This window comes from Podarcis tiliguerta (assembly GCF_965153285.1).
Source record: "Podarcis tiliguerta genome assembly, chromosome: 8".
Lineage (NCBI taxonomy): Eukaryota > Metazoa > Chordata > Lepidosauria > Squamata > Lacertidae > Podarcis > Podarcis tiliguerta.
Window position 1 is genome coordinate 56892199 of NC_139541.1, and position 27589 is coordinate 56919787.

The 27589-nt window shown below is 46.9% G+C and overlaps 1 protein-coding gene across 3 annotated transcripts in view; it reads right to left on the reverse strand.

Moving 5' to 3' along the window:
- The window catches only part of TINAGL1 (tubulointerstitial nephritis antigen like 1), a 29324-nt gene extending 9050 nt beyond the window's left edge, over nucleotides 1-20274 (reverse strand). Inside the window, exons 1-10 of one of the 3 annotated variants that reach the window (XM_083453129.1) lie at nucleotides 19701-20274; nucleotides 15989-16324; nucleotides 12091-12154; nucleotides 9693-9785; nucleotides 7768-7882; nucleotides 5957-6080; nucleotides 4951-5101; nucleotides 3524-3713; nucleotides 3023-3068; nucleotides 1162-1285 (exon numbers count right to left, since the gene is read on the reverse strand). In XM_083453129.1, coding sequence (XP_083309255.1) covers nucleotides 1162-1285; nucleotides 3023-3068; nucleotides 3524-3713; nucleotides 4951-5101; nucleotides 5957-6080; nucleotides 7768-7882; nucleotides 9693-9785; nucleotides 12091-12154; nucleotides 15989-16292 — 1211 coding nt within the window. In that variant the 5' untranslated portion in view covers nucleotides 16293-16324; nucleotides 19701-20274. Of the gene's footprint in view, nucleotides 1-1161; nucleotides 1286-3022; nucleotides 3069-3523; nucleotides 3714-4950; nucleotides 5102-5956; nucleotides 6081-7767; nucleotides 7883-9692; nucleotides 9786-12090; nucleotides 12155-15988; nucleotides 16325-16614; nucleotides 17032-17429; nucleotides 17543-19700 lie in introns of those variants that run through there. The other 2 variants (XM_083453131.1, XM_083453130.1) reach the window with 2 other exon arrangements.
- Between the last annotated feature and the right edge of the window lie 7315 nt (nucleotides 20275-27589).

Consider the following 27589-nt stretch of genomic DNA (forward strand, 5'->3'; position numbering starts at 1 on the left):
GAGAGGAAGCCACGTGGCCCCGCGGAGAGGAAACATGTTGAACTCCCTATGGTGCCCACCATCAAACACACACACACACACAGAGAGAGAGAGAGAGAGAGAGAGGCAGGCAGAGTAAGCTCCAAAGAGTCACAAGGCCAGGCAGTCATCAGGGGTCCAAGAAGAGCCACAAAGAGGAAGGAGTAATATGAGGAAATTCTGCCCCCTCTTCCAGGCTAAAACAGCCTGTGGAGGATGTCCTCTGTAACTGCCCCCCCAACCCAACCCTTGGAAAAGAGAGGAAGCCTTCAGAAGCACCTTTAAAAAACAAAACCAAGCATTTTTCTTTACCCAAAGGTCTCCTTTATTCCTTTTTCCTGCAACTGGTGCCCTCTTCCAAATTCTGGGGCCAGGGCCAAGCTCACACACCTCTCAACCAAAACATACACAGGCCATACATTCATACGTTCATGCCATACATTTATAGCACCATGACAGCATTTTAACCAGTCATGCCTCCCCCCCCCAAAGGATTCTGGGAGCTGCAGTTTGTTATGGGTGCTGAGAGCTGTTAAAGGTAAAGGGACCCCTGACCATTAGGTCCAGTCGTGGACGACTCTGGGGTTGCAGCGCTCATCTCGCTTTATTGGTCAAGGAAGCCGCCATACAGCTTCCGGGTCATGTGGCCAGCATGACTAAGCCGCTTCTGGCAAACCAGAGCAGTGCACAGAAATGCCATTTACCTTCCCACCGGAGCGGTATCTATTTATCTACTTGCACTTTGATGTGCTTTCGAACTGCTAGGTTGTCAGGAGCAGGGACCAAGCGACGGGAGCTCACCCCGTCACGGGGATTTGAACCACCAACCTTCTGATCAGCAAGCCCTTGGCTCTGTGGTTTAACCCACACCCGCGTCCCTGAGAGTTGTTAGGAGGCCCCTATTGCCCCCACAGAGCTACCATTCTCAGAGTGGTTCAGTAGTCAATCGCTTTCATTCCCTGCTCTGAGGCTCTCAGAAGCTGCTGTCTACTGTGGGAAACAGAACGCTCGACTGAACCGGCCCTTGTCATGATCCAGTAGGACATAACATGTGAGAATACCATGCAATTGGCTATTCCTGTGATCAGTAGAAAGGCAGCCCCTGAACCAACCAACATTACCCCCTCAAGCAATATCCCTCACCCAGTGACTTTGACGGAATGGGTGCCGTGCCGTCGGTACTGTTCTGGCTTCCCGGCAGCTACAGATGTGTGCCGATAAATGCCACTTCTATACATGAAGAAGTCTTCATGCACCTCCATGATGGCTGTACAAGAAGAGAAAGGAGATGAAGTAAGCAACAGGAAAAAGTCGGCAGGCACAGACCCTCCACCTCTGACGTCGACTTCACCACCAACCCTTTGGAGGCCTGTCTGCACTTCAAAGTGTATCAGTTTTATAACTCTCTCACTTGCACATTCACACTTGCATATGTGCGCCCCAAAGGATCCTAGTAATTGCAATCTGGCTGAGAACCCTGTTAAGGGTTCTTACACTCACAAAGCCAGAATTTCTTCAGAAGATGGAATTGTTAAGCAGGTTTGCTGTGTGAACACACCATTTAGATTTCTACGACAGGCATACCGGCTGAATTTCCGTCAAGAAGCAGGTGTGCATTTCTGCACTATGGATGATAGAGCTGATCATGGGGGCCAGAAAGGATTGTGATTGGGTTTGCAGGGCTTGGAAGGCAGGAAGTAAAATTTGGGCTGGTAGTGGTGATACCCATTGCTAGTAGTCTGTGGGTTGTGTGCTTCCACTTTTGAAAGTCAGTGTGGCATTGTGAACAGAATGCTGTACTTGAATAGGAGGGAGCAAATTAAGATCAACTGACCCTAACACAGGGTTATATCTAACTACGTTTTACTCAGAGCTGCTCCATTGTGATTAATAGGCCTAGCTTAGTCTTGCTCATTCACTTTTATGGATCTACTCTGAGTAGGACTAGCACTGGCTACAAACCATGTTCATCTATCATCATCATCATCATCCTACTACTACTACTACTACTACTACTACTACTACTATCCTTTTGAGATTTTGACCATTGAAATTAATTTATTTTTCTTTCTTTCCATCTGTGAAACTTTTGAACAACTTTTTGGTGCTGAACGTCCAGTGTGCTCTGCTTTAAATGACAAGGACATGGCTTTCATAATATCTAGCTCCGGACTCAAATTAAGCCCTCCACCCCCACCCACCCAATGGCAAAACTGTTTGTATGTAGTGTTATATGTATATCAGCACAACCCTTCCAAGATTGCTGGTGCTGGTGAAATGGAGCAAACATCTTCCATGTGTTCAAAGAACACATGAAAGGATTACACAGGCTGCCCCCTTCCTTGCTGATGCACCCAAGAATGCTCCCCTCCAACTATGTGCATGAAGCTTCTCTATGCAAGGGAGGTGGGTCATGACTGGGCCTCTGATCATAGAGTCTCTTCCCACATGTGATTAATGCACCGGTGGCAGAGGGACACACAATTCCCTATTAATGCATGTGGGTTTTCTTCTGTCTTACATCACTGTCTCAGAAACCTCAGTCATAGAGATCTGTGAACCATTGAAATCCAGAGTCCAACTCCCTCAAGCTTAATCATTGATAATTTCCTAACGGAGGGTCTGTCTTGATTGTGCCTATCCTAAAGATCATAAACCAACTTCTACTGGGTTTTTTATCTCTGAGGGTTACAGGAGCATTGCAGGTTGCTGTGATGGAGGCATTTTTTTGTACAAAATATGAAAAGACAGCATTCTGGCTTCCTGTTCTCATCATTGTGTCTTCCATACTGGGCACCACAGCACTGTAAATAATCATTTCTACATCAGGCTGGCAGTGGGGATGAGACTGCCAAGTCTATGCCCTCTTCCTGGCCAGGATATAGCACTGGAGCTAAGGTTCTAAATGCTCAGGTAGACTGCTCTTCCTCAAAGTGCTTTCTGGAAAAGCTCTGTAGCTACAAATCTCTCGGGATTTTTTTCCTGGGGGAGATCCATAGCTCACCTTGCACTGGTCCATTCTCCATTAACTCCTTCATGATCTCTTTCTCCTGCAAGCAGACGGAAGAGTAGCAAGGCATTTTACAAACATATCATAAAAGCCCTATAAAAAACCCTATAAAAAGAAATATACTTTGTAAAATTTCCTCCCAAGATTCTCCACCATTTTTGATGGCAGATCCCCCTGACAGCACCCCAGAAGGATGCATAGGCTAGGACTTGGTAGAAGAGGCAAAAGGTGGTCAGGCTGCCAGCATAGTTGAAGCTGCACCGTGCAACAGGAAAATACAGCTTTGTGACAAAAGAAAGAAAATCCGCTACTGCAACTTTTAAGAGTGATCCCCACCACAAATAAAGTACTGGGACCCTGCCCGCCCCCACCACAAATATAGATGTGCCCACCAATAGGATAGAGGATTTAAAGAGGCCATTTGTGCACAGCTCTACCTTGAAAACCCTGCCCAGAACCATCAGCTGTGCTCAGCCCAACCTCTACAGCACTCACGTTAGAGGAGAGGCGATACGCAGGGGTGGACTGGAAGATCTCATTGGAGTCTGTCCATGGGTTGGGGCAGCGTGCCGTGGCTTGTCTCTTGCCCCGGCCTGTGGACCGGCTATGCATCATGCAAGGGGTTGCAGGCGGGGTGCTGTCTTTTTCCTGGCTTGTGAAAGGGTAGCATTCATCCGTCACCACTCTGGAAGACCGAAGGTGGGGGAGAGGGAAAGGAGAAAAGTATGAGATTTTGTAGGTAACTGAATGGCTTATGTGAAGACTTGCTCACTCCCAAGGGTGATGTTAAGAACATGGTCTGTATGTACCTTAAAAAAAAAAAAAAACCCCTCTAACTAGGCGTCACCCAGGATGGGGACAGCATGAACAGGGAGGTGATTATTTAACCCTTCCCTCCTATAGAAATGGAAGGGGGAAGGGATTCACCCCCCCTAATCAGGAACACAGTATGGGGGGACAATTTAAAAATACCTTCCTCATGTGTTATGGTCCTGATTTTCCATCCCTTGGCCCCCCTCAAAGCTGCAGTTATTTATAGATTTTTTTAAGATACAAGCAATGCCAACCCACCTGCCTAATGCCACGAGTTGTTCAGCTTTAAGTCTTTACATGCAACTCCTTCAAGGCCCTTCCATTCCCACCCTTCCTCCCCCCCCACCTGACATCCCTTGCTAGTTGTGTTGATACTTTTCCTAGCCTTCTAGCCTTCCCAGCCATCAAAGGCTAATAGCCCCAGCCCTCCAGCCCTATAACAATGCCAGACCAGTATTGCCTAGCAGTTTTCAAGGAGAGTAATGGAGGCTGGTCTTCCGCGAAAGACAATATGTACATAGGAAGTTGCCTTATTCAGAGTCAAGCCACAGGTCCATCTAGCTCATTAGACAGTAATATGCCAAGGAACTGTTCTACCGTTGAACTTTGTTTCTTCCCCATGACTACTCTTGCGTGCATTTAAAAAAAAAATGGGGTGGGGGAATTCCTATTCCATGCCCGCTGGTGGTGAAACACCCCATGCAGACTCATTGTGCAGTGGATGTAAACTCCCCAGAATCTTCTGCAATGCACTGGGCTTCCATGGTAGATATATGTAGAGGTGGGAAGTCTGAACGTCACAGTTCTCTAATTCAACAGCCTGCTGTAAAATGATGATGCCTGAACATTTGAGTTTAAGTCAAATTCAGCATATGAGCCCTTTGTTCTTCCTACCTTCATGGTCTCACGGCTGAGCCAAAACTGGGGGCCTGGCAGAATCTGGGAGATCCAAAAGGGTTTCGGAAAGCCTCCAGAGCTATACTAGGCCATGCCACATTTGCACAGAGACCATTTCTGTCCACTGCAGGTTGACAACCTCATCAACTTGCATTGCTACACCAGGTTCCATTTCTGAATGTGACGAAGTGGACTTTTCTGCACAAACTCACCCTCTCCTGCGCAGGAACCACCAGGCCCCATCAATTCGGCCCCCGCTACAGCCTTGCTGGTTGCGAGTGTTGCAGGAGAGGAGGTTCTGGGGCGATAAGGCGGGAGTCATGTGTCCCATGGAGTGGATGGAGATCCTGTCCGAGGCCACCGCTGGTGAGAAGACACATGTGGTTAGAAGTCTGGAGAGCTAGTAATGAGGATGAAGGTGGTTTCTTGAATCACAGGAGCCTTAGCATTGTGCTACAGTAGCATGCAGTTGATGCAGCTCTCCTGTTTGGATTTTCAAAGCATAAGGAATCTCCAGATTTAGGGAGGAGAAAGTGAGGGGCAGCAGTAGTAGGAAGAGAACACCGGATGGATGAGAGGGAACTAAAGGGGACACCAGGGGTTCACAATCTGCATTAAGATGAGGTATGTCTGGCCCCTCTATGTGTGAGAACAGCTTGTACAGGGAAGTCTAGGGCGTTGCTTGAAAGACGTGCGCCTCCCTATGAGTGATGCCCTCTCAAGAACTACTGTTCCCAGAGTCCCTTAGCATCAGTACAATGGGAGGAAGAGGCAACAGAGTGTCACAGCAGGAGGGTGGGACAAGCACAGTGATAATAATCAGGGACACAGACATGCCAAGGATGTTGGAAAGGAGCCAGTACTGCTATTAAGATTTACAGGCCTCTGAAGATGTGTGAGTCAATGGATGAGGCCCATTCCCAGAGCACCTAGAAGAACTGACAGTAGATTGCCAGGTACAGAAAACCATAGCTGTCAACTTTCCTGTTTTCTTGCGAGGAATCCTATTCGGAATAAGGGAATTTCCCTTAAAAAAAGGGAAACGTTGACAGCTATGACAGAAAACATCTGTATGGGAACAGGTTAGCCTAGCCTACCCCACCCCTTTTCAGGAGGGTAGCAGAGCAGAGTAGAGCATCAGGAGGGTAGCAGAAGACATGCCCTCTCCCTGCTCCATCATTGTTATGGCACATTCTTTCCACCTGTGAGGTGAGGTACCTGCAGTAGAAAAGGCCCAGGATCCAGCACAGTTGCCCTGGTCCAGCGGCTCGTGGATCATTCCTGCCCACTTCTCAGCAGCATTGAAATGGGAAGGCAGCACCTCATTGGCATCCATATTCATCTACAGAAAAAGGGGAAAGAAGGAGAAGGAAGTCACTAGAGTGAAGGGAAATGTACCTAGGATTCACAGTGGAAACAGCAACAGGAATCAGGCCAGGGATATTCATATCTTGCAACAGGCTCGCCTCGGTTGCTGCTTCAAGATACTCACTGAGGCAGAATTGTTGGTCTTCTGCTCCAATTTAGTGCTAAAGAGCAGGTTTTCCAGGTAAAAGTAGCAGGGCAAAGGCAAAGCCGCCCAGACCCGTGCCTAGACAGCATGGGACAAGCGGAAAAGCTCTTGAACCCCTTGTTTTCTAGCACAGGCACACTAAGCAGAACAAGCCCTGAGAGTCAAGAAACCAGAATACAAGCTGTGTAAAACTTCCTGCCCTTTCCTGCATCTTCCTCTCCCAGCTTACATAACCTTGAAAGTCCCCACGTTGCTCAGTCTCAAAGCAACAAGAGCAAGAGCAAAAATTGCTCAGGCTTGGAATCATGTCCTGTTCTGTTGACGGACAGCTTGTGCTCGTAGCCCAACAGACAAGGTCTCGTCGCTTCCCTTGTTGGAAAAGCAGGGCCTTCAGTCCAGCCTGGCCTCTTCCCGTTCCTTGTTCTAAAAAGAGAGCAGAGATCTGGGGGCCACCCTGGCTTGATTCCTCTGACATTTCAGCCGGCTTCCTTTGGTCTGGTGTTTGCTTTAGGGGAGCAGATTACGTCAGGGATAATGCACTGCTGAATCAGCAGCCTCTGCTGATGTCCTGAGGGGCTGCGGTGGCCTTCCCAGGAGTGGGAAAGAACAACACAGCCAGAAAAAGAAAGGACATGTGTCCTCTCCCCCTGAAACCACCCTCATCCCCAGGACTGAAATTGCTGAAGCAGCTGAGTTTGTTTGCAAACAACTCCAGGGCCCCTGAAGTCCCTGGATTGTTTTGTAGATTGTATGATTGATGGTGAATTTGTAATGTTCTATTATGTTCTATTGTGTTAGTGTTATTTGTTGTTTGTAAACTGGTTTGGGATTCATTTGAATGAAAAGCGACATAGAAATACAGTAAATCAAATCAAACCCTTCTCTTAACAAAGTCGCATATCTTCCCTCTTTTCCCCACAAAAAAGTGTAAGTGAGCTCCCTCTTATATTGTTGTAGATTGTAAGTAGGGCCTTTTTCCAGCTGGAACTCAACAGAACTCAGTTCTGGCACCTCTCAGGTGGGCACCATTGTCCTTATAAGTGAACAAGGGAGGCGTTCATGGTGAGTTCCGGCACCTCTTTCCCTAGAAAAATAGCACTGATTGTAAGCCTTCCTGATTTAGAGCTCAGCGTTCCAGGCCATCCTCATTACTGCCACTGTAAGGACTAGATGCCTGACTAGATGGGCTTTTGGCCTGATCCAGTAGACACTCCATGTTTTCTTTCCCCCCCTTTTTTAAATTACTGTCAACAGGTAACAAAAACAGGCTTGAAACTGACCTCTCAGAAGTCAGAGGGGTAACTGGGTGTGAGTTTCAGAGCTCTAAGAGCTACGTGCCTGAAATCTGTCCCTTGTCCCTTCTGACACAACTGGGGAAATTATGCACATGTTCTTTTGTATTTAATTTTACACTGTCCTGTGCTCAGAAGTGCAGAGGAAGAAAACTCCCAGGCTTTGGACTGAAGAAGCGCAGAACGAGCCTTTCTGGATCATCCATCCACCAAGCGAGACTTACGTGGAGTTCATTCATGTTCATGACAGCAGTGGGGGGTTTGATGGTGCCAAGGCGATACTGGATGCCCTCCTCTAGCGTCATGCCCCAGAACTGGCTGTAGTTGGAGGCTCTCCAGCTAAAGAAAGATGGAAGAGACTCCATTGAGAAGATGAACCTTTGCTCAGGGAGACCCTGAGAGATCCATTAGAGAGGGTGCCAGCATTCGGAACTAACCAGCTACCTTGGTAAGAAAACACCGCCATTTCATAGTTCTTGGATATATGACAAGCCAGCTCCCTTTCCTCTTGGCATTCTTCCTTGACTCAGAACTGGCATGCAATTTAAAGGGAGACTCTGCCTGCTCAGTCTGCCCAGGAAGGGTGAGAACCCCCCAATTCGCAAAGAAACTAATTGATTGCTGTGGCATTTTGAAGAACTGGAATGTAATATAAAACAATAATAATCAGTTCTAATTCTGAACATGGTGTCCCTGTGCCAACAGAACTGGAGTCAAACAGGACCACTGAGAAACAAAATGGAGGCATTGGTATGCTCAGCTGAATACTGAGGTATGCAACTTTCGGAACACTACTGTGCCATTACATAATGGGCATATAAGCACCACTTTATGTCAGATATATACTGACCACCACATGTATCTTATAAGTTTCCAGCTTCTACCCAGAACAGACCACAAAAACCACTGTCTGCACTCCGCCATCGAGCTCTGTGATACAACTACATCTGTTTTAACCCATTGGATAGAGACTCACAACTGGAATTCCTTATTAGACTACAAACACTTAGAGATTTTATTGCAATCAAGCTGTATATAAATGTTGCTAAATAAATCAATACAGTACACACACACACACACACACACACACACACACCACAAAGTGAAAATTCAGATCAGCAAAGCCAGACAGGTACCCAGAAAGGACTTCTTATACAACAGGACTAGATAACGCGGCTTCTTGTTACTTGTAGTTCCCAGCTAAACCCATTCCAAGGAGCTACAGCCCATCCTCGACAAAGGTACCTCCCTCTCACTGGCCTTGGGTGGTAGGTCTTACTTACAGACACATCCTCAAGCTAGCACAGCTCCTCTCCAAGAATAATAGGCCACAGACACAGACACAGGGACCAGACCCTGCAACAGACCCAGGTTACAATCCTATCTCCACAGCTCATCAGAAAACACTACTGCAGATCCTAATAATGTCAGCCAGAATGTCAAGAGGACACTGTCCAGCTCATCTTACATGATGACAATCTCTCGTTTGCCAGCGATGCCTTTCTGCATCCTACATAAGAGCAACAGAACAACCACTGTGCAAAAAGTATAAATGGACATAAACTTGACACTTGAAATAACAATTTAAAACACACACACACACAAAAGCCCAACAACTGTAGGGGACCATTTCAGTGTACTTGGACACTCTGCCATGAACCTTGTTCTTGAACAGAGGAACTTCAAAAGAAAACTGAAGCATGAAACCAATGAATCACAGTTTTCCTAGAGGTACCATTTTTCAAGAGCTTCAAGTCTACTAGCTGCGTTAAATCAGGATAATGGGTTGACTCTTCAGGTGAGCTTGGGGGACAATATCCATGAGGGTCCTAGCTTGGGTTCCACAGACCCCCTGGGCCACTCCCCTCAGGTGTGGTATCAGGAACTTGTTCCAGGCCTTACAACATCTCCACATCCAGCCAACCTATCCTTTTATGACACTGAGGTCAAGGCTGGAACAATGGCAGCTTTTTCTTTAGGCTTATTCCTTCCTGCCCACAGCTTTGACCACAAGCCGCAAAATGGTGGATATGTGGCTCCACTCCTCACGATCGCTACACTTCCCTTGGAATGGAGACCACCAACTTTTGTTGGACGCCTCCTCCCTAGCAGCCTGCTTGGTTCATCAAATTGAGGTTCTTCTTCTTACCCATAATTCCCTCTGTTGATGGCATCTATCATATCCCCATTGATGAGGCAAGCGTGGTTTTCACAGGACCATCGCCCATTTCCTTCGCAAGTGCTGAGAAGAGAAGACATGGGAAACGTTAGATATACGAAGCTATGGAAAGGTGGTGAGCTAGTAGCCAAAGGCAGATACTTCCAGAAGTCTAGATCCAGCAGTGGTCTGCGAGGTGGTGTGGAACTGCCCTCCTGACACCAGCTTTGCTGACACTTACCTGAATGCAGTGAGCTTGGGCAGAATGATGATGCCATTGGGGCTGTGCTGGCCCACTGGCAGAGCCAATCCAACACTGGTGTGCCCAAGCAACTTCAACCTTGCCGCCAACCTGCTTTACACCAGAGCTTGCCAATGCATTGCGTGAAGGTGCCATAGCACCCACCAAGTCCTTCCCTGGCAAACCACCTTGCAGGTTAAACTGAGCAACTCATCAGTGAGCAGTACGAAATTCTTCATGTTTGTTACAAAGGACTAGTGAGCTCTAAGCTTTGTGGAACCAGGTGCAGATCACCTGAGGATCAAATTCATAACAGTACAAAGGAGATAAGTGATGAGCCAGGATGGACCACAGCACAGATATAACAGAGGCAGTTCTGACTTCTATAGGAACCTGGGAAGCTGCCTTAAACTGAGTCAGAACATCAAGCTCAGTGTTGCCTACACGGATTGGCAGTGACTCTCCAGGGTTTAAGATAGAGGATATTCTCAGCCCTGCCTGGAGACACCAGGGATTGAATCTGGGACACTTTGCAGGCAAAGTAGATGCTCCACCATTTAACTACAGCCTTGCCTTCCCACACAAGACTTTCCCCCCATCATCTTGGCCCTCTTTGCTGCCGCCTTTGAAGGTGCTCCAGCGTGACTACATCCAAATTCAAAGTGCAGAATCTACAAAAAGACACAGAGCTCCAAGTGAGATCTGACTAGAGCTAAGAGCTTTATTTACTTATTGGAACTGGCTCCTTTATTAAAGAAAGCTTGAGATTCTGAGGATGCTGAAAGTAAAAGGGCTGTAGCTCGGTGGTAGGACATCTGCTTTGCATGCAGAATGTCCCAGGTTAAATTCCCAGGATCTGCAGGTGGAGCTGGGGGAGACCACTCTGAAATCCTGGAAAGCCACTGTTAGACAATTGAGTTGGATGGGCACAATGGTCTGACTTGATATAAGGCACCAAAAACCTGTGTGTGTGTGTGTCTGTGCATGCGCATGCACACACATGCTCTTAGACCAAGCTCCCCCTGCACATGGTCTATGGCCAGGCCTTCTGCAAGCACATTGCTAGCACAAGGTGCCCTAATCCTTTTCATGAAGCCTTCAGGAAACACGGTGGCCTTGCTGACGAGGAGCCAATTCCAACATTAGCTATGCTTCATAGAACGCTTGGCATTTTCTCTCGGCCAAAAGGCACTTTAAAAAGCAACAACAATCCTTTCCCCCACCCCCTTCCCCATCCTGAAGGCAGAAAAGGTTTTGTCCTTTTACGGACCTGCCTGGCAGCAACACTCTCCCCTTAGAGTCTGCATCCTGCCAGGGCCTACTGAGCAGTTAACTGGAGCTCAGTCGGGACTCTTTGTTTAACCCTCATCTTCCCTTTGCCTTTCAGACCACAAGGAAAGCTTTGTTGCTGGATCTGGTCAAAGGTCCATCGAGTCCAGCACCATGGTGAACATAAGAACAAAAGGAAAAAAGAGTCTGCTAGATCAGGCCAATGGCTCATCTAGTTCAGGATCCTATTCTTGGAGCAGCCAACAAGATGCCCATGGGAAGCCTAGAAACAGGACCTGAGCACAATTCTGACTCCCAGCAACTGATATTCAGAAGCATTACTGCCTCCAACCATGGAGACAGAGGCTAATAGCCACTAATAGCTTTCTCCTCCATGAATTTGTCTAATTCTCTTTTAAAGCCATCCTAGTTGGTGGTTATCACTGTCTCCTGGTGGAGTGAGTTCCATAGCTTAACCATGCTCTGTGTGTATTGTGTTTACACTAAATAATAATAATAATAATAATAATAATAATAATAATAATAATAATTGTTGTTGTTGCTTTATTTGCATCAGGCCCTTCTGACTGTGTTGCCCCAGCCACTCTGGGTGGCTTCCAACAAATACATAAGCATAATCAAGCATCGTCACTCATCCAGCTTATTTCAACGCATTTCCCTGTCACTTTCCTAACTGCAAAAGTCCATACAAGTTTTTAAAGCAGATTTGTTGTGGTGAGGATTTGTTAAGCAGTGCAAACTGAAAGCTCTAGCATGCGCTCAGATTCCTTCTGCCAAATGCTGACGGCCTGAAGGGAACCTTTGGCAGCAAGACTTTGACTGAAAAAAATGCTTCTGTGATCAAAGAGCCCAACTTACCAGAAGTTGCAGTTATCTCTGTAGGTTGAGCCTGTTGGGAACTTGTGTCCATTACGGATGCAGGCTGGAAAAGAGGGAACAAGGAGAAAACTGGGATGGGAAACTGAGTGCATATGGATCCATATAGATAGCAAGAAGGCTTACATTTTGGTAGAGGGGCTCAACCGCCCAATATCAGGATTCAGAGCAATATTCTGTACAACTGTTTACTGCTGTGGATGCTGGGAAAGCAATATTTAGTTAGGCTGATTGCTTGTACTAAAAGCCCAGATGTCATGCTTATATTGCATTATATTTATTGTACACTTGTATTTGAATTTATCACACTCTATTGTATTTTTCTTTTCTATTTTGTCCATCACTTTGGGGGCATTTGGGCCAAAAAGCAGTATGTATGTATGTATGTATGTATGTATGTATGTATACACACCCACACCCACACACACACCCCAGCCATAACCAATAGGAACCAACAATGGGGGATAGACTCCTGATTGCTGGGAATCTCTCTCCAGCTTTTGGAATGCAACCCCCATCAGAGTTTGGGAAGGCAAGACTCTGCTCCAGCTAGTGGGAGGCGCAGCAGAGAAAAGGTTTGGGAACCAGTTGCACAGTTTCAAACCAGCTAAAACAGATAGAGAAGAAAGAGAAAGAGCTTAGAGCACTGCTTGGGTGTAGCTGCTGGTGTTTATGGGCATCTATTAACCCCTGCCATGCTCTGATTGTATACTGTAAGCACATCAAATATTACAAAAGACATCATTAAGCCTTCAGGGCTTTATCATCCGAGCTAAACCCTGTAGCTCATTTCTTGTAACTTCTCACTAAAACATAATAAGGCATGCTGGGGGAACCGACACACTGATGTAGCCTGGCTTAATTACGTACCACTCCCTGGTTCTGGAGCAACAATAACTTACTGTTTAGAAGCTTCTCTCCCTCCATAAATGCACATGGAAAGTATGGGATAAATTCTACCCTTTTAACCTTTCCAGAGTACAAAAGGCTGGTTGAAGCTCGCAAAGGTTGAACTGTATAAAATCTCACTGTGTTCAGTAGAGTTCACACTCCTGCGCTGAGGATTTGGATCGAGAGCTCAGGGTCAAAGTTTGATTAATTAATTCAAGGCTGGAGTGTGTTTCAAATGCCATTTTCCAAGTCGGGCTTGGAAAATGTGAAGGGAGGGGCAAACCCTAGCTCTTAAGAAGACAGGAAGAGCCTGCTAGTGGCCCATTGGAGTCCAGAATATACAGAACTTTCCTAGTTGTGTAGGGAGGGGCAAGAGGAAGGTTTCAGGCATGTAATTCTGCTCCATGAACCCTGAAACTCCTGTGCAGTTACCCCTCTGCCTTCTGAGAAGTCAGTTTCAAGAAGACATGTGTTACCTGTTGGCAGTAATGTACAGAAACATAAGAATATACAAAGAGCCCTGCTGGAACAGGCCAAGGACCTCTTCTCACAGTTGGCAATCAGATGCCTACAGGGAGCCTGCAAGCAGGTCCTGAGGGTAGCAGCACTCGCTGCGCCTGCAGCTTCCAGAAACTGGTATTCAGAGGCATGCTGCCTCTGACGGTGGAACAATGTGAATGTGATAATGCAAGATCTTGTGGCGGTAACAGAAGGTGGTGTTCCTGACCAGCTTGCAAGTCAGGAAGCCTCCTTTGAGAAGGTTGTCTCTGCCATGAACTCAGCAGCATCCCCAATGCCCTGGAGAATGGCTATCTCTCAGTGTAGGCAGTACTGTACTAGAGGGGTCAATGGCCAGAAGGCAGGACATCTGGTTTGCAAATCATTTATTATTATAATTATGATTCACTTTAGGGAGAGCTGGGGATGTCCCTGGTCTATAACCCTGACAGCCATTGCCAGTCAGTGAGGATGAGGCTGAGCTAGATGGACCAATGATCTGGCTCAGCATTAGGTTGCCTCCTACGTCTCAGGATAAGGTACCTCCCAATGTGAAAAATAGCAATAAACATGACCATTTATCTGAGTATGCCCAAAGTGCTTTTTTCCCACCACTGGGGGCGGGGAAGGTGAAATAGTCCATGCACACCAAAACTTGAGAGTGTGGAATTGGTTTCCCGGCTAGGGTTTAGCACTGCTCTTTTTAGAAATTAACTGCTTGGGGCGGAGAGAAAATTTAGCCCAAAATGAAAATTTCTATTTCCCCTTTGATGGGGAAATAGATTCAGCTTTGATGGGGTTAAATGTCTTATTTCAGAGGCAAGCCAGAGCCCTGAGGGAAGCTGAAGGCATTCCCCACCATCAGCCCTTCTATGAGACGCTCAAGAGAAAGGCGCCTATTGTTTTAAGCAAGGATGGAAGGGGAAATCACATTTTCCTTAAAGGGGGTCAAGGGGATTTTGCAGCTGCTGCGGAAGTATCCCTACTGGGACTCTGGGGACTGCGATTGTGCCAAGGGCATATTCGCATGACACATCTAGTAGAGGCAGATTTAAGGACCCAAACACTGACGTCTTCAGCATGTGGGGTGAAGTGAATGGGAGAATCCCAATACAGTGGTACCTCGGGTTACATACGCTTCAGGTTACAGACTCCGCTAACCCAGAAATAGTACCTCGGGTTAAGAACTTTGCTTCAGGATGAGAACAGAAATCGTGCTCCGGCGGCACAGCAGCAGCGGGAGGCCCCATTAGCTAAAGTGGTGCTTCAGGTTAAGAACAGTTTCAGGTTAAGAACGGACCTCCGGAATGAATTAAGTACTTATCCCGAGGTACCACTGTAATAATAAATCCACACATTTAATCATAAGGTTGGTCTTTCCCAGATCAATCCAAGGGCCCAGTGTAACATTACAACAACAGCATCCTAATTATTTTATCTGTAAGCCTCCTTGAGTCCCAGTCTGGGGAAAAGGTAGGATGATGATGATCATGATGACCATGATGATTTGGCCCCAACATTGGGCACTCCAAAATGCACTGCCTCTTCTCTGGCTATCTTCTCCAATGTGGTGGTGCTGGTGGAGCCTGAAGAGAGCTGTGGACCAAAATATCTAGAGGGCATTTGGTTGATGAATGTGGCTTATCCCCTTCCAGGAATTTGTCTCTAATTCCGTATTAAAGTCACCCAAAGTAAAAAAGTCATTACTACATCTTGTGGCAGTGAGTTCCGCAAATTAAATGCAGGTTGCAAGAAGAAGTGCTGCTTTCTATGCCGGCTTCCACAACAGACATTTACCATGGAATTGTTGTTCTTCATCATTTTTTTACAAGGCATCTACACGATGTCATTATCAAAGCACTGCCAGCCTGTGTTTCCCCTGTGCTCTGTTTTCTGCAGCATTTTTTTCAGACTGCAGGAAATCCAGTTTGGGGAGGAAGGATCAGAAGAGTAGCAAGAACTCAGCCTGTCTCATCAACAACTACTGGGCACAGTTTGGATGCGTTTAGTGATGAACTGGGCAGGAGAGTCTATCGCCATGCCCCTAAACTTTGGCACACCTCCAATAGGCACCATTCTATCCATGTGCTTATTTCTTTAAGCAATCTTGGGTAGTGCTAGGAACCAACAGCCTGCCTGCTGTGACTTTCCTGCTGATCTGTTTCTACAATCTATAGTATTAACACAGAGGAAGAGAAAACGAAAACACACACAAATGCAACCATTCATAATTGTCCAGCACACACAGCCACTTATGCCCACAGACCCTTATCTGCACAAGTCACAAACACCTATCTCAAAACATCTAACCTCCTAAACAACTTTTCTCAACCCTGTGCCCTCCAGGTGACTTGGACTACAACTCCCATCAGCACCCCAAGCAGTGTGGCCAAAGTCTGCAAAGCAGCCCACATCTGTATCCCCTCAGACTCACCTCCATTGTTATATATATCTACCCACCGATCAGGCAATCCACCCGCAAGTAACCTACCTTTCTGCACAGCAAACGGAGGTTCGATGCCCAAACAGTACTCCCAGAAATCGGGGCAGCAGTCAGAGACAGTGCGGTTGCAGAAGAGGTCGCAGTAGCAGATGGTGTCCAGGTATGGCACTGTGCAGCCATCATCCCTCCCAGGACAGCAAGCATTACGGCGTTCGCAGTAAGAGCCTCCTGCGTCCCGGATCCCGCGTTCATGCAATCCTGGGGCCAGCTCCCTCCGCGTACGAGATGCCCGGAGAGCAAGGGCCTCTTTTGCCAACAGCACTGTGGCCAAGAGAGTCCAGAAGGCCTTCATTCTTCTGTTTGATCTTCTGGGATCTGCAGGTCCTGGAGAACAATGAAAAGATGGAGAATCACACAGAGGAATCGATCTCCCTTTTACACTATGTGGAGCTTGGTTGGATACATACCAACTTGTGCACCCCGTAAAATGATGTTCAAAGTGATTTACAATACAAAACAAAAACCTTAAAAATTAAAGTGACCTGTTCAGTGCAATAACATCAAGGACAATACTTTCCCCCAGCAGAATAGTGTTTCCGGAACTCTGACCCAAATCCTCCAAAAGAGCACCCCAAAGTGCAGTCGCAATCATGCTCCTGAAGGCAGACACTCACACCAGGCACCAGCAGCCCTTCCCATTGATGGTCTCCCTTGGGTTGCTCTGTACCCTGCCTGGCCTGACAGTCAATCCCCTCCATGAAACATGCAGGAATGTGCAGGAACCGCGGGAGCAATTTTGCAGGGGAGGGTGGGCAATGTTCAACATTCAAATATTTTGCCCAACAGGATCCTCCACTTCAGCTGGCAACTCGAGAGATCCTCTGAAGAAATCCCACGGGTCTCGCCAGCATGCTCTGGGCTTCCCTCGCTGGAAGATGGTGTTCAGCTTGACCTTCAGGTATCCAGGAGCACAGGGCTGGCCCAGCCAGAGCACTGTAATCGTGTCTCTTACATCCTCTGATATATCTGTCCCAGCCATTTTCCCTGAGCCCAGGCTTTCCTAGCCAGGAATGTAACTCGGGACATTTTCCTGTTTACGCTGCCTTCAGGATGGAAAAAGAAAGCAAAAGGGTACAGCCTTGATCTCATGAACTGAGCAGCTGAAAGCAGCCGATCAAATGAGGAGGGGAGAGCACTGGGCGTTCTTCCAGGCTGGCTTTTACTGCAGGACAGAGACACCTCATTTTTACACCATCCTCAAAACATGATGCCAGCCTGAATTCCAGCCCCTCCCCCTGCCTCCAATTTAATTCAGATTTAATGAATTTCTGGGGGTAATCTGATAAGGGTATTTTTTCCCCTCAAGATACCTGTTGCCAATGATACATTTGGAATATGAAGCTAGAACTCCAAAAGAACTGTTTCTGAACTGTGATTGAAGTTCAAAGTTTCTCAAAAAAGAAATTGGAGGAAGGATGAGCCCCCTCACCTCTCACGTTAGAAAGACTGGGTGCTGGTGTCTGCTGTGCCCCCTAGCCCCGGAAGAGGAAGACAGCCTCCTTCTCTGGCATCTCCCCTGTGTCCTCCCATCTCATGGCCACCTGGGATTAAGAAGGCACCTTCAATGATCTCAGACTTCAGCAATGCAATAAGTTTTCTACTCTCAGCAGCAGCAATCTCAAGAGGAGGGCGGCTTAAGGTCAGAAGGCAAGGAAGGAATCTGGGCCTCTCCCCCCACCCCACACCTCTGCCTTGCTCTTCCAGATGCTAGGAAGTAGTGGGGCGTCATTTTGATTAACTGTCGCCTTCTGACCTCAGTCGGCAAAGTCCACGGAAACACACCGGGCGGCTCATCAATCTGAGGAGGTGGAGCGTTCAAGAACGGCTCTCATCTCGTGCAAGGCAGGGAATCTGGGCTTGCGACTGTTGGTGTGTGGCTTATCTCCCTTTGAACTGTGGTGTTTGTTATGTGACTGTACAACTATGGAAGTTTTCCAGCCCAGAGCCGGCGGCATTTCAAATGGAAGAGGATTTTTTTTTTAATTGAGTTCTTTTTTTTCTTTTTTTGGTTTTTTTATTTTTGGGGTTTTTTGTTGTTGTTTTTTAGTAGTGATGGGAAAAGATCTCCAAAAGACATAACTGCAAAACAGGAGAACTTTGTGCCCACTTTACAAGGGCACAGTTTACACAGTACACATAACACAATCTGCAACAGTTCCAGTCAATTCCACATCCCTCCTAGCGACACGGGATGAGTGGCACCCACACCCTAGTTCCCCACCCCAAACACAAACATTAGCAGCATGTTCTAAATTTCGCAGACAGTTATTAAATATAACCTTTCCTGGTGCACCTTTATTTAAACACATTGCTGATAAGGGAGTCCACACAAACACTCGGGACTGGGGGCCTTCCCTGGCAATCGGAACACTCCCCTCTGCTCAGACAAAACTCTTCTTCACTAAGTAAACACGGGAAGGAGAAAGAACACTTATATGTTCAAGCCCCCCCCCCCCCCCCAATACCCTTTCATTGGGGACTTCTTAAACGACATCAATTAGAATAGAACTAGAATAGAATAATTAGGGTTTCTTAAACCAGAATCCCACCCTTTATTTTGAGATGCACCAGCTCCCCTTTCCTTCCCCAGTTGCCTTAGATGTGTGGGAGGCTTGGGGGAGGGGAGGGTAGAGAGAATATGTAGTAAAAAAATTCCTTCTCACTTAGCAAGTTCTTTATATGGATCTTTTAAGAGATCTCCAGGATATCTGTCTAACTCGTTGCATTTTTATCCCACCCTTCTTCCAAAAAAGCTCAAGTGGCGTACATAGCTCTCTTCTGCTTTAATCCTTACAACAATCCTGTAAGGTAGGCTAGGTGGGCCCAAAGCCAACCAGTGATCTTTGTGGCTGGACAAGGATTTGAACCCAGCTCTCCTCAGTCTGACACTAACCATGACAGCACCCTGGTTTTCTTGATCCACAGACTTCTGCACCCTGACCGTTGTTTAGGAAGCTTTTAGATGACAGATCCCAAGGTGGCATGCCTATGGTTCCAAGGTGGCCAGCCACCGAGGCATTGACTAGACCCAGAGCTGCTTAGCTTCAGCAAGGTACCCTGGAACTGGGATGGGCAACCCAGATGTTGTTGCACTCTGATCTGGAACCTTGATATAAATATGCTTAGCATTTTCCTTTGCAGCTTCAATTATATTATAATTGCCTAACAATTGACCACTCGATTGTTGCTCTCACCTGTGCATGTAAGCATGGTTTTAATAAGTTGGCAACCCTAGTAAGCAGAAGCACCAAGGCCAACTTGTGCATTTGGCAACCTAGCAAATCAATGACATTTATGCACATGATACATTCACATATAATACTTTTTTAAAAAAAACCATACACCAATCCTCTTTATTCCATTCTATCCTGCATTCCCCCCCCCCCCCAATTTTTCTGTGATAGAACTTTCGGGTGGTCAGTCAGATATGATGGGAGTTGGAGTCTGGAGGGCCACGAAGAAACATAGACCAAATCACACCTTTGTCCACCTAGCTCAGTATTGCACACACTGGCTGGCAGCTCTCTTCAGACAGGGGACATCCCCAGCCCTGTGTAGAGATGCTGCGGGGTTGCGGTTGAACCCAAGACATTCTGCATGCAAAGCAGATGCTCTCCCCACGGAGTTACAGCCCTGTACCCCACACGTTTCCCCATCCCTGCCCTACTCCACGTTTCACACCTGGTCGTGTAACACTTACCCCACCAGCTTCCCAGGAAACGAGGTTCAGAGGAGCCTCAACAGGAGAACAGCCTCGCCTTCCTGCCCCGGTGATGCTCAGGCTCTGGCCAAGTTGGATCGCTTTTCACCCGGAGAGGAGCAGCCGAAGGGAAGGGCGGCGGCATACCAGAGAGGCTGATCTCCTGAAGAATCAGTCGCGCAGGAGAAGGCGCGGGCTTCGTGGACCTGAAGGGGGTGTGAGCTGCAGCTCTGGCGCTCGCAGGCAGACAGGCAGGCAGGCAGGCAGCCGTTGTTCCTCGCCGAGGAAAAGTCCTTGGCAGGGGCGGCAGGAGCGGGCGGACGTCTCTCTCGCACTGCTGACCGGAGATTCAAGCGCCTCTTATGTACGCTTCCCAGCCCACCGGCTCCCTCGATCCAGTCCCGGCAACCAAGCCTGCCGCCTGCCTCTCCGACCCGCCCAGCTTTACGCAGGGGCAGCGCGGCGGACCCTTCTGGGGTGGGGCGTGCAGGGGTAGTTTTTCCTAGTGGTGAGAGACACAGCGCTAGGAAGGGACATTCCCCTTCCCTTCCTCGCTTTCTTTTTTTAAACAGTCGGCTTTTATCTGCTTTTAAAGCCTCTTTTTATCGTTATTTTTAATGAATATTTTATCCTGTTATGTAAGCAATTTAGAGCTAGTTGTTGACTAAGCGTAATACAGTTGATTTTTTAAAAAAACAATAATAAAAATAATAATAATCATTCATTCATTCAACGATTTCTCAAAGAAATTCTCCAAGCGGTGTTGTGCAAGTCTGGTTTTACGCAAAGCAGTACGAAAATATACAAACCAACTAGAAGCAGATAGAATCACTGAAAACAGTTATAAAATCAGTAAAACTTTCAAGCAAAGTATACCTAAAATATGCAGCTGAGTGGGCTTGTTGAAACAGAAAAGTTTTCAGCAGGCAGCTAAAACAGTATGGTGAGCGCACCTGCCTCACGTCAACAGGCAGGGAGTTCCAGACTTGCTAAATAAATACTCATTCTTTTATATGAACATTTCCTCTCACTTGCACCTCTGTTGGGGATCTAAGCATGGCATAAGCACCACACTAAAATAAATAGCAGCTTTAAAAAAACAACAAAGGTTCTAGTCCCTGTGACTGCAAACATGAGAGGGAGTCCTCTTTGAATTTCAAAAGCAAGCATGAATAAAGGCTGAATCAAATCTATAGGCAGCCAGGGTGATGTCTAATAAATATAAATAAATATTGCTGGACTTTCACAGTTCCAGTCGTCTCTGACTATTGGGCATGCTGGCTAGGGCATGATAGGAATGCAGCAGCATCTGGAAGGCCACAGATTATCTTCTTCTCGTTGGAGTGTTGGGTTTAAACCTTGGAGATCCCAGTGCACAGCCCTGCATAGCCGGAAAACTTTCTTGGTGAACTCAGAACAAAACCTTTGACAGATTGTTGTATAGTGTTGGAATGGGAGCAGGGAGTCCTGAGTTCAAATCTCCACGTAGCCATGAAGCTCACCAGTCGATCTTGGGCAAGTCACCCCTTCAACCCAACGTACCTCACAATATTGTTGTGAGAAGAGGGCATGGAGGGTATGCTAAAAATGCTTTCAAGTACTAAAGATCCCCAGTGATCCCATGGAGAGATTGGGGTTGTTGTTTTTAGTACCCTGTCCCTACTAAGGACATTTAGTTTGGAAGATCAATAAATGATTATTCACTTAACAGCAGCTTTCCTTCTGTCATGGAAGAAGTCAGACCCACCTAAATCAGAAATCTGATGGATAAAAATTGGGGGTATTGTCTAGATGATAAAATTAACAAATATAATTCTGGTTTGGAAAGGTGGGCAAAGGGATAACAAAATATTATTTAAATATCCACCTGGAATAAATGAACACACAGTGCAGTAAATCCTTATGTGGTCTTGAGGGAGGGAGAGAAAACGGGAAAAAAAATTAATGTGGGAATGACAGCTTAACAACTGATTTGGTGACTTTAATAATTATCTGCTAAAGGAAAGAAATGAAATGTTAAAAATTGCTTATGTGTTTGCATCTATTATGATGCTCATTGAACTCAGTGGAGGCTGGTCCATGAGGTTAAATGGCCAGAATCCAACCAGGCTCAGTCAACTCCTGCCTGTTACCTGCCTGCCATCTTACATACAATGACTCTGGGGGTGGGTCTGCCTACAGGTGTACTTAGGGGTTGGTGAAATCAGCCCCCTCCAGGGTTGCAGGCCTTTGAGGGGTGGGTATATGACATATATGTGTTTGTTGAAATGCCTCTGCTGTTGTGGCAAGATCAAACACAGGAGAGTCCTCTTACCACGGCACAAAGGCATGTGATTTTTTTCACTCTTCCTCCTCACTTTGCCCACAATCCAGACACTTAGAATACTTGGGTCATGTAAAATGCAACCACATCTAATGTGGCTATTTGTTTTTTTGTTGGGGGGGGGTCAGGGATGCTGATACAGCTTCTTGACAAGGGTGCAAGGAACCTTAGGTAAGCCTCTGGTTCTGCTCGCCATTGGCTCTGGTTCAGCCTCATGTTGGTCTCCCTGCCCTTCCACTCCACCAGCCACCTCTGGTTGGAGATGATTTTGTACAACACTCTACATGATAATTATAAATATACATGCTTTAAAAAAGTATGTGTGTTGGGGAGGAAAAACTGGAGGCTCTGGCAGCGCATTCATCGCTGGGGAAGGGGCCTCTGCTGAAGCAAAGCCTGACCTGAAGCCTCAGTGAAGTCTTTCAGCTGTGGTTTCCTCTTCCCACCCCCAAGAAGGATCCACATGGAGATGCGTTGCCAAAGATCAAGGCCGAATCTGCCTCCAAAGACATGGGATGCAGCATCTCATCCTGCTCAAGCAGGAGCCAGCAGGGCAAGGATGCGCTAGCCAGCTGCACCCTCGATAAAGGCAGAGAGATATGCCACCAAACTGTGGCATCCCTCCACAGGTTTCTCTTGGCAGCACTCAGTGCCGAACCAGATGGCAAGTCGCCCATTGGCACATGCAAGAGGCTGGGCTGTGGTTGCGCCAAGAAAAAAAAATTAGCCACAGTGGTTGGGCACGCTGCCAACTGTGACCTCAGGACGCTGGCAAGAAAAGAGATGGGAATTAAGCCAGGCTGCCACTGTCTGTGGCTGGCTGGGATGGAAAGGTGGTCGCGAGGAGGAAGGTTTAGCTGGAGCCACAGACCCACCTGAACTCAGCCTACTTTAAAAAATAGAAATCTAAGCTTCTGATAGCTGAGACACGCCTTTCTGAATTGAAATATGGATCACATTTCATCCCACATCTGAAAAGGGTTCCTTTGGAGGCATATGAAGCCAAATATAAAACATGAGCCACCCACAAAGAAATCCAGCTTTTGTGTTTCTGCATGAGTCTCTGTTCTGGCCCTCATTGGAAGGAGGCCAACCTGGAGCAGAGATTCACCCAGGGGAGCAATGAGAGCTGAGATGAAACATCTCCCAAAATAACTTGAGAAATTCCTTTTTTGGAATCCCTCTGAACTGTTGGTGGAATGGAAATTTTCCTGCCTGTGAATAGGGTGGAAACCTCTAAGGACCACTGTGGATCCAACCCATGGTATTGTTATGAGTTTTGGGTGCCAGGGTGTGTGGGTGTCAGACACCCATAATTTCTAGGTTTAGTAAGTGTTAGAATACAATGAATGCTTGGCAAGTTAAACTGGAAGGCACACTCTTAATAGCTGGACTGAGTTTCCCCCTGATCATGGCTGAGTTGTTAAGCAAGCAAAGACAAGATCACCCATCAAGAAAGCCACCAACAAGGCTAAGATACTATGCCACATGCAGAGGGGTGGGGGTCCCACTCTGATCTCTGAATTAGCTGGAAGAACAAAGGCCAGTAGCAGAGTTTGAGGTTAGCAGTTTTTGCCGGAGGAAAATCAGATCAGTCTGTAAGCAATGGAGAAGCAACACAAGCAATTACCTAGTGAAGGGTTAGGAGTGATGCAACGTAGATGTAAAGGAGCAAATTGGAGAGAGGGTCAGAGCAAGACAGTTGATTTCTATTTTAATCAAAGGCTGTGGCTGCGGGAGAAACATGCTGTGAGCCCCTCCATTGTAGGCTCATGTTATATATATGTGCAAATAAACCATATATCCCAAAGACACCACCATCTCCACTGTGCCTCATTTCCAAACACAACCCCTGGCTAAGTGCCTGAAGCCCTATAATCTCACACTGCTGTGGAGATTGGGGGTGGCATGTTAACATTGTGAAAGGAAGCATTAATGAGTTGGGCCCCTCTTCCTTCTAGCCCTTCTCTCACAGCCTATTGATTCCTGCCTCCATCTCCATGAACTAGCAATACAGTATATTTCGGGTGAGAGGTTGGACTGAAATTTTGCCAAGGAGAATTTTCTGAAATTTTATTTTCTGATTCCAGCCCCGCACTAAATAAAAGACACAGCAACAACAACCTGTTCTAAAATTATACTTCTCTGGAGAATATTTGGAGAATTTCCCCCACCGTTTTGCCACCCACGGATACAGTGGGGTCATTTTACTTACTTTACTGGATGCAATGGGCAGTTTCTTATGTGTGTGTGGAGGGAGAGGTCAGTTCACACACAATTGAAGGAGTATTTGAAGATTTATGGAGCTATACAAACTAGCTCTGAAACATGCACGAAGTCCCTTCATATGGTGCCTGAACATGCAAATGATGTCTGGCTGTTGCATGGTGTGCCATGGTAGGAGTGCCTAACCCACCTCATGAATTCTTTCAATGCTTTGGGGGATTGTCTGAAGCCTCTTTGCTCACCCCTCTCTGCCTCAGGAGTGAGCACCTTACCCAATCTCACCTACTGAAAGCTGCAGCAGAATGATTTCTGAGTTAATTCAGGGTGAACTTTGAAATAATAACACCATCATCAACAACAATTTATTTATATGCCACCCATCTGAGTGGGTTACCTCAGCCACTCTGGGAAGCTTCCAACAAATGAAAAAGCTCATTCATCTCTCATTGTTGCCATTAGCCAGTAGCCACCAACCCATTTCAGCAAGCATCTTCCAACCATCAGTTCCCAGTGTAAGTCTTTTTCTTGGGTATTAGCAATATGTACACCTGGAAAGGGAGTGTTCTCTTCACAAGAGGACATTATCAATAAGAAGATACAGAGGCCTGGAAGGAGGTGAGTGTTGGAGCCTGGTTGCTGCTGATTTTGAACAAACCACTTGCTCAAAAAGGTCCTACCCAGAGTAGACCCAGTGAAATTAGTGGACATGACTAACTTAGGTCCATTCATTTCAGTGGGTCTACTTTGAGTAGGACTAGCTGCCTTTTACAAAGTTTTCTCTCATCTCCCCCTGTCCTCTTTGGCAGTTGGGGGCCTCTGCCTCTGCCTCAAGGCTTGCTCTGGGATTGACCTGCCAGTGTCCCATTACACAACCCCAAGTGGCAGGACTCTGCACAATGGGGTTCCTGTTGCACAACCATGTGTCATGATCCCTTGCACAAGTGGGGTGGGGGTGGAATAAGAGGAACTGAAAGCATATTGGAAAGGCAAGGGGGGTAGCATTGGACCCTCTTCCAATAGAAGGGCAGAGGAAGTGAAAATCTGGGTCTGAATCACTTTAGCACCAACGTCCCTCAAACAAAGTGCTGAAGGGTTAGGATATGTGGAGGGAACATCACTGAGTCACCCCAGGGCTGTGACCTTGAAGTCAGGTGGGGACAAATATGCTGAAGCAAACCCCATCCATCCACACAGTGTGCGTCACTTCATTTCTACAGGAAAAAATGTCAGCAGTCATCCCCAGGACAGGCAGGACCACTTCCCCTCAAATTTTGCATCTATAATTAAAACAGAAATGCATTCATCTCAGCATGCTGGGGGAGGCAGTGACCAGGTGAGCTGTGTGCCTTCAACAGCCTGCTGCCTCTCAGGTGCTGCTCACTGTCAAGGGGCAAAATCAAGGGCTGCCTAGTTTCCTAGTCTCCTGCCAACCTAGCAGTTTGAAAGCACATCAAAGTGCAAGTAGATAAATAGGTACCACTCCACAGAGCACTGTGCACTGCTCTGGTTCTCCAGAAGCAGCTTAGTCATGCTGGCCACATGACCCAGAAGCTGTACGCCGGCTCCCTCGGCCAGTAAAGTGAGATGAGCGCCGCAACCCAGAGTTGGTCACGACTGGACCTAATGGTCAGGGGTCCCTTTACCTTTACCTAGTTTCCTAAGCACCAGGCTGGTCTTTGAGATCAAGTGTTGCAGAGGCAGATTTAGAGAAGTGCAATAGGAGATGAAGTCCAAAAACATCTGGAGGGCACCAGGTTGATGAAGGCTGTTCTACACAGACCTTCTGATTAACATATGGTGGTCAGAGTGGTCGGTGGCTGAGGGATAAGAAATCAACCCCAATCCCACCCCCCACTGATGAGTCATTGTTGTTCCCCACTGTCCATATAAGACCAACATTTTCTGTAGGTCCAAGGAAAGGTTGTGCAGAGCCCCAGTGAGATATTTTGCTAGTTCACGGAAACTCTTTTTTGCTTTCCTCCAAATTCCTCAGAAATCCCCACCCCCAACAGGAACCTCCAGAATTCATTCCAAAACACTGAAACCCAGTACTGCCTTGCACAACAACCACCCCCTGGCCCAAGAGGCATGGTTTATAGAGGTACAAGTACAAAGCATGGGTGTCATTAGGCATGTCCAGGCCAGCCTCTTAAGAGCCAGAGGCCCACTGCTGCTCTTCAAGCGACAGACCTTTGACTCTTCAAAGGTCTTTGCCAAACAATATGCAATTATCTTCCAAACCCATTCCACATGCCCTAGAAGAGGCTACTGTAATTTAGCAAAATCCACGCTGACTCCATCAAAGAGGAAGTTACCCAATCCTGAAGAAGCTTTGGGGCACCAGTGGGTCAGGAGGAAGTTTCCAACTCCTGGCATGCCATTGCTCAACTGGAGCGCCCAACTTATTCTGAAACAGCATGCTGCGCTCGCTTCTTCTCCACAGAAATATAGGAAGATCCCTGCGGATTGGGCCTATGGCCCATCTAGTCCAGCATCTTATTCTCAGAGTAGCCAATCAGATCCCTCTTCTGGAAAACCAACAAGTTAGGCCTGAGTGAAACAGCTGCTCCATCCCTGCAGGGCTTCCAGAACCTGGTATTCAAAAGCATTGCTGCCTCTGACCATGGAACCAGTGCATAGCCATTGTGGCTAGTAGCCATTGATAGCCTTGTCCTCAACGAGTTTGTCCAATCTTCTTTTAAAGTCATCTGTTGGCGTGGCTGTCGCTGCCTCCCGTGCAAGCAAATTCCATAGTTCCACTATGCGCTGCATGAAGAAGTACGTCCTTTTGTCTGTTCTGAGTCTTCCAACATTCAGTTTCATTGGATGAGCCCAAGTTCTGGTGTAATGAGAGAAGGATAAAAACTCATCAGTCCACTTTCTCCATGCTGTTGCTGGTGTTTGCACATTCAGAGGCTATATATATATATATATATATATATATAGCCCCATACGATGCAAATGGGATAGAAGCAGACATAAGGAAGGTTGGAGATACAATGGTACCTTGGGTTACAGACGCTTCAGGTTTCAGACTCCACTAACCCAGAAATAGTACCTCGGTTTAAGAACTTTGCTTCAGGATGAGAACAGAAATCACGCTGCGGCAGCAGGAGGCCCCATTAGCTAAAGTGGTACCCCAGGTTAAGAACAGTTTCAGGTCAAGAACGGACCTCCAGAACGAATTAAGTTCTTAACCCGAGGTACCACTGTATTTGCTTGCCAGAGTGGGAAAACAACAACCGCAGTGGAAGTTGAATCAGACATTCCTCCTACTTGTGATGGTTAAAACAATTGTACAAATTCTTCTATCGGGGCCCTATTTTAAGAAAGAAATGTC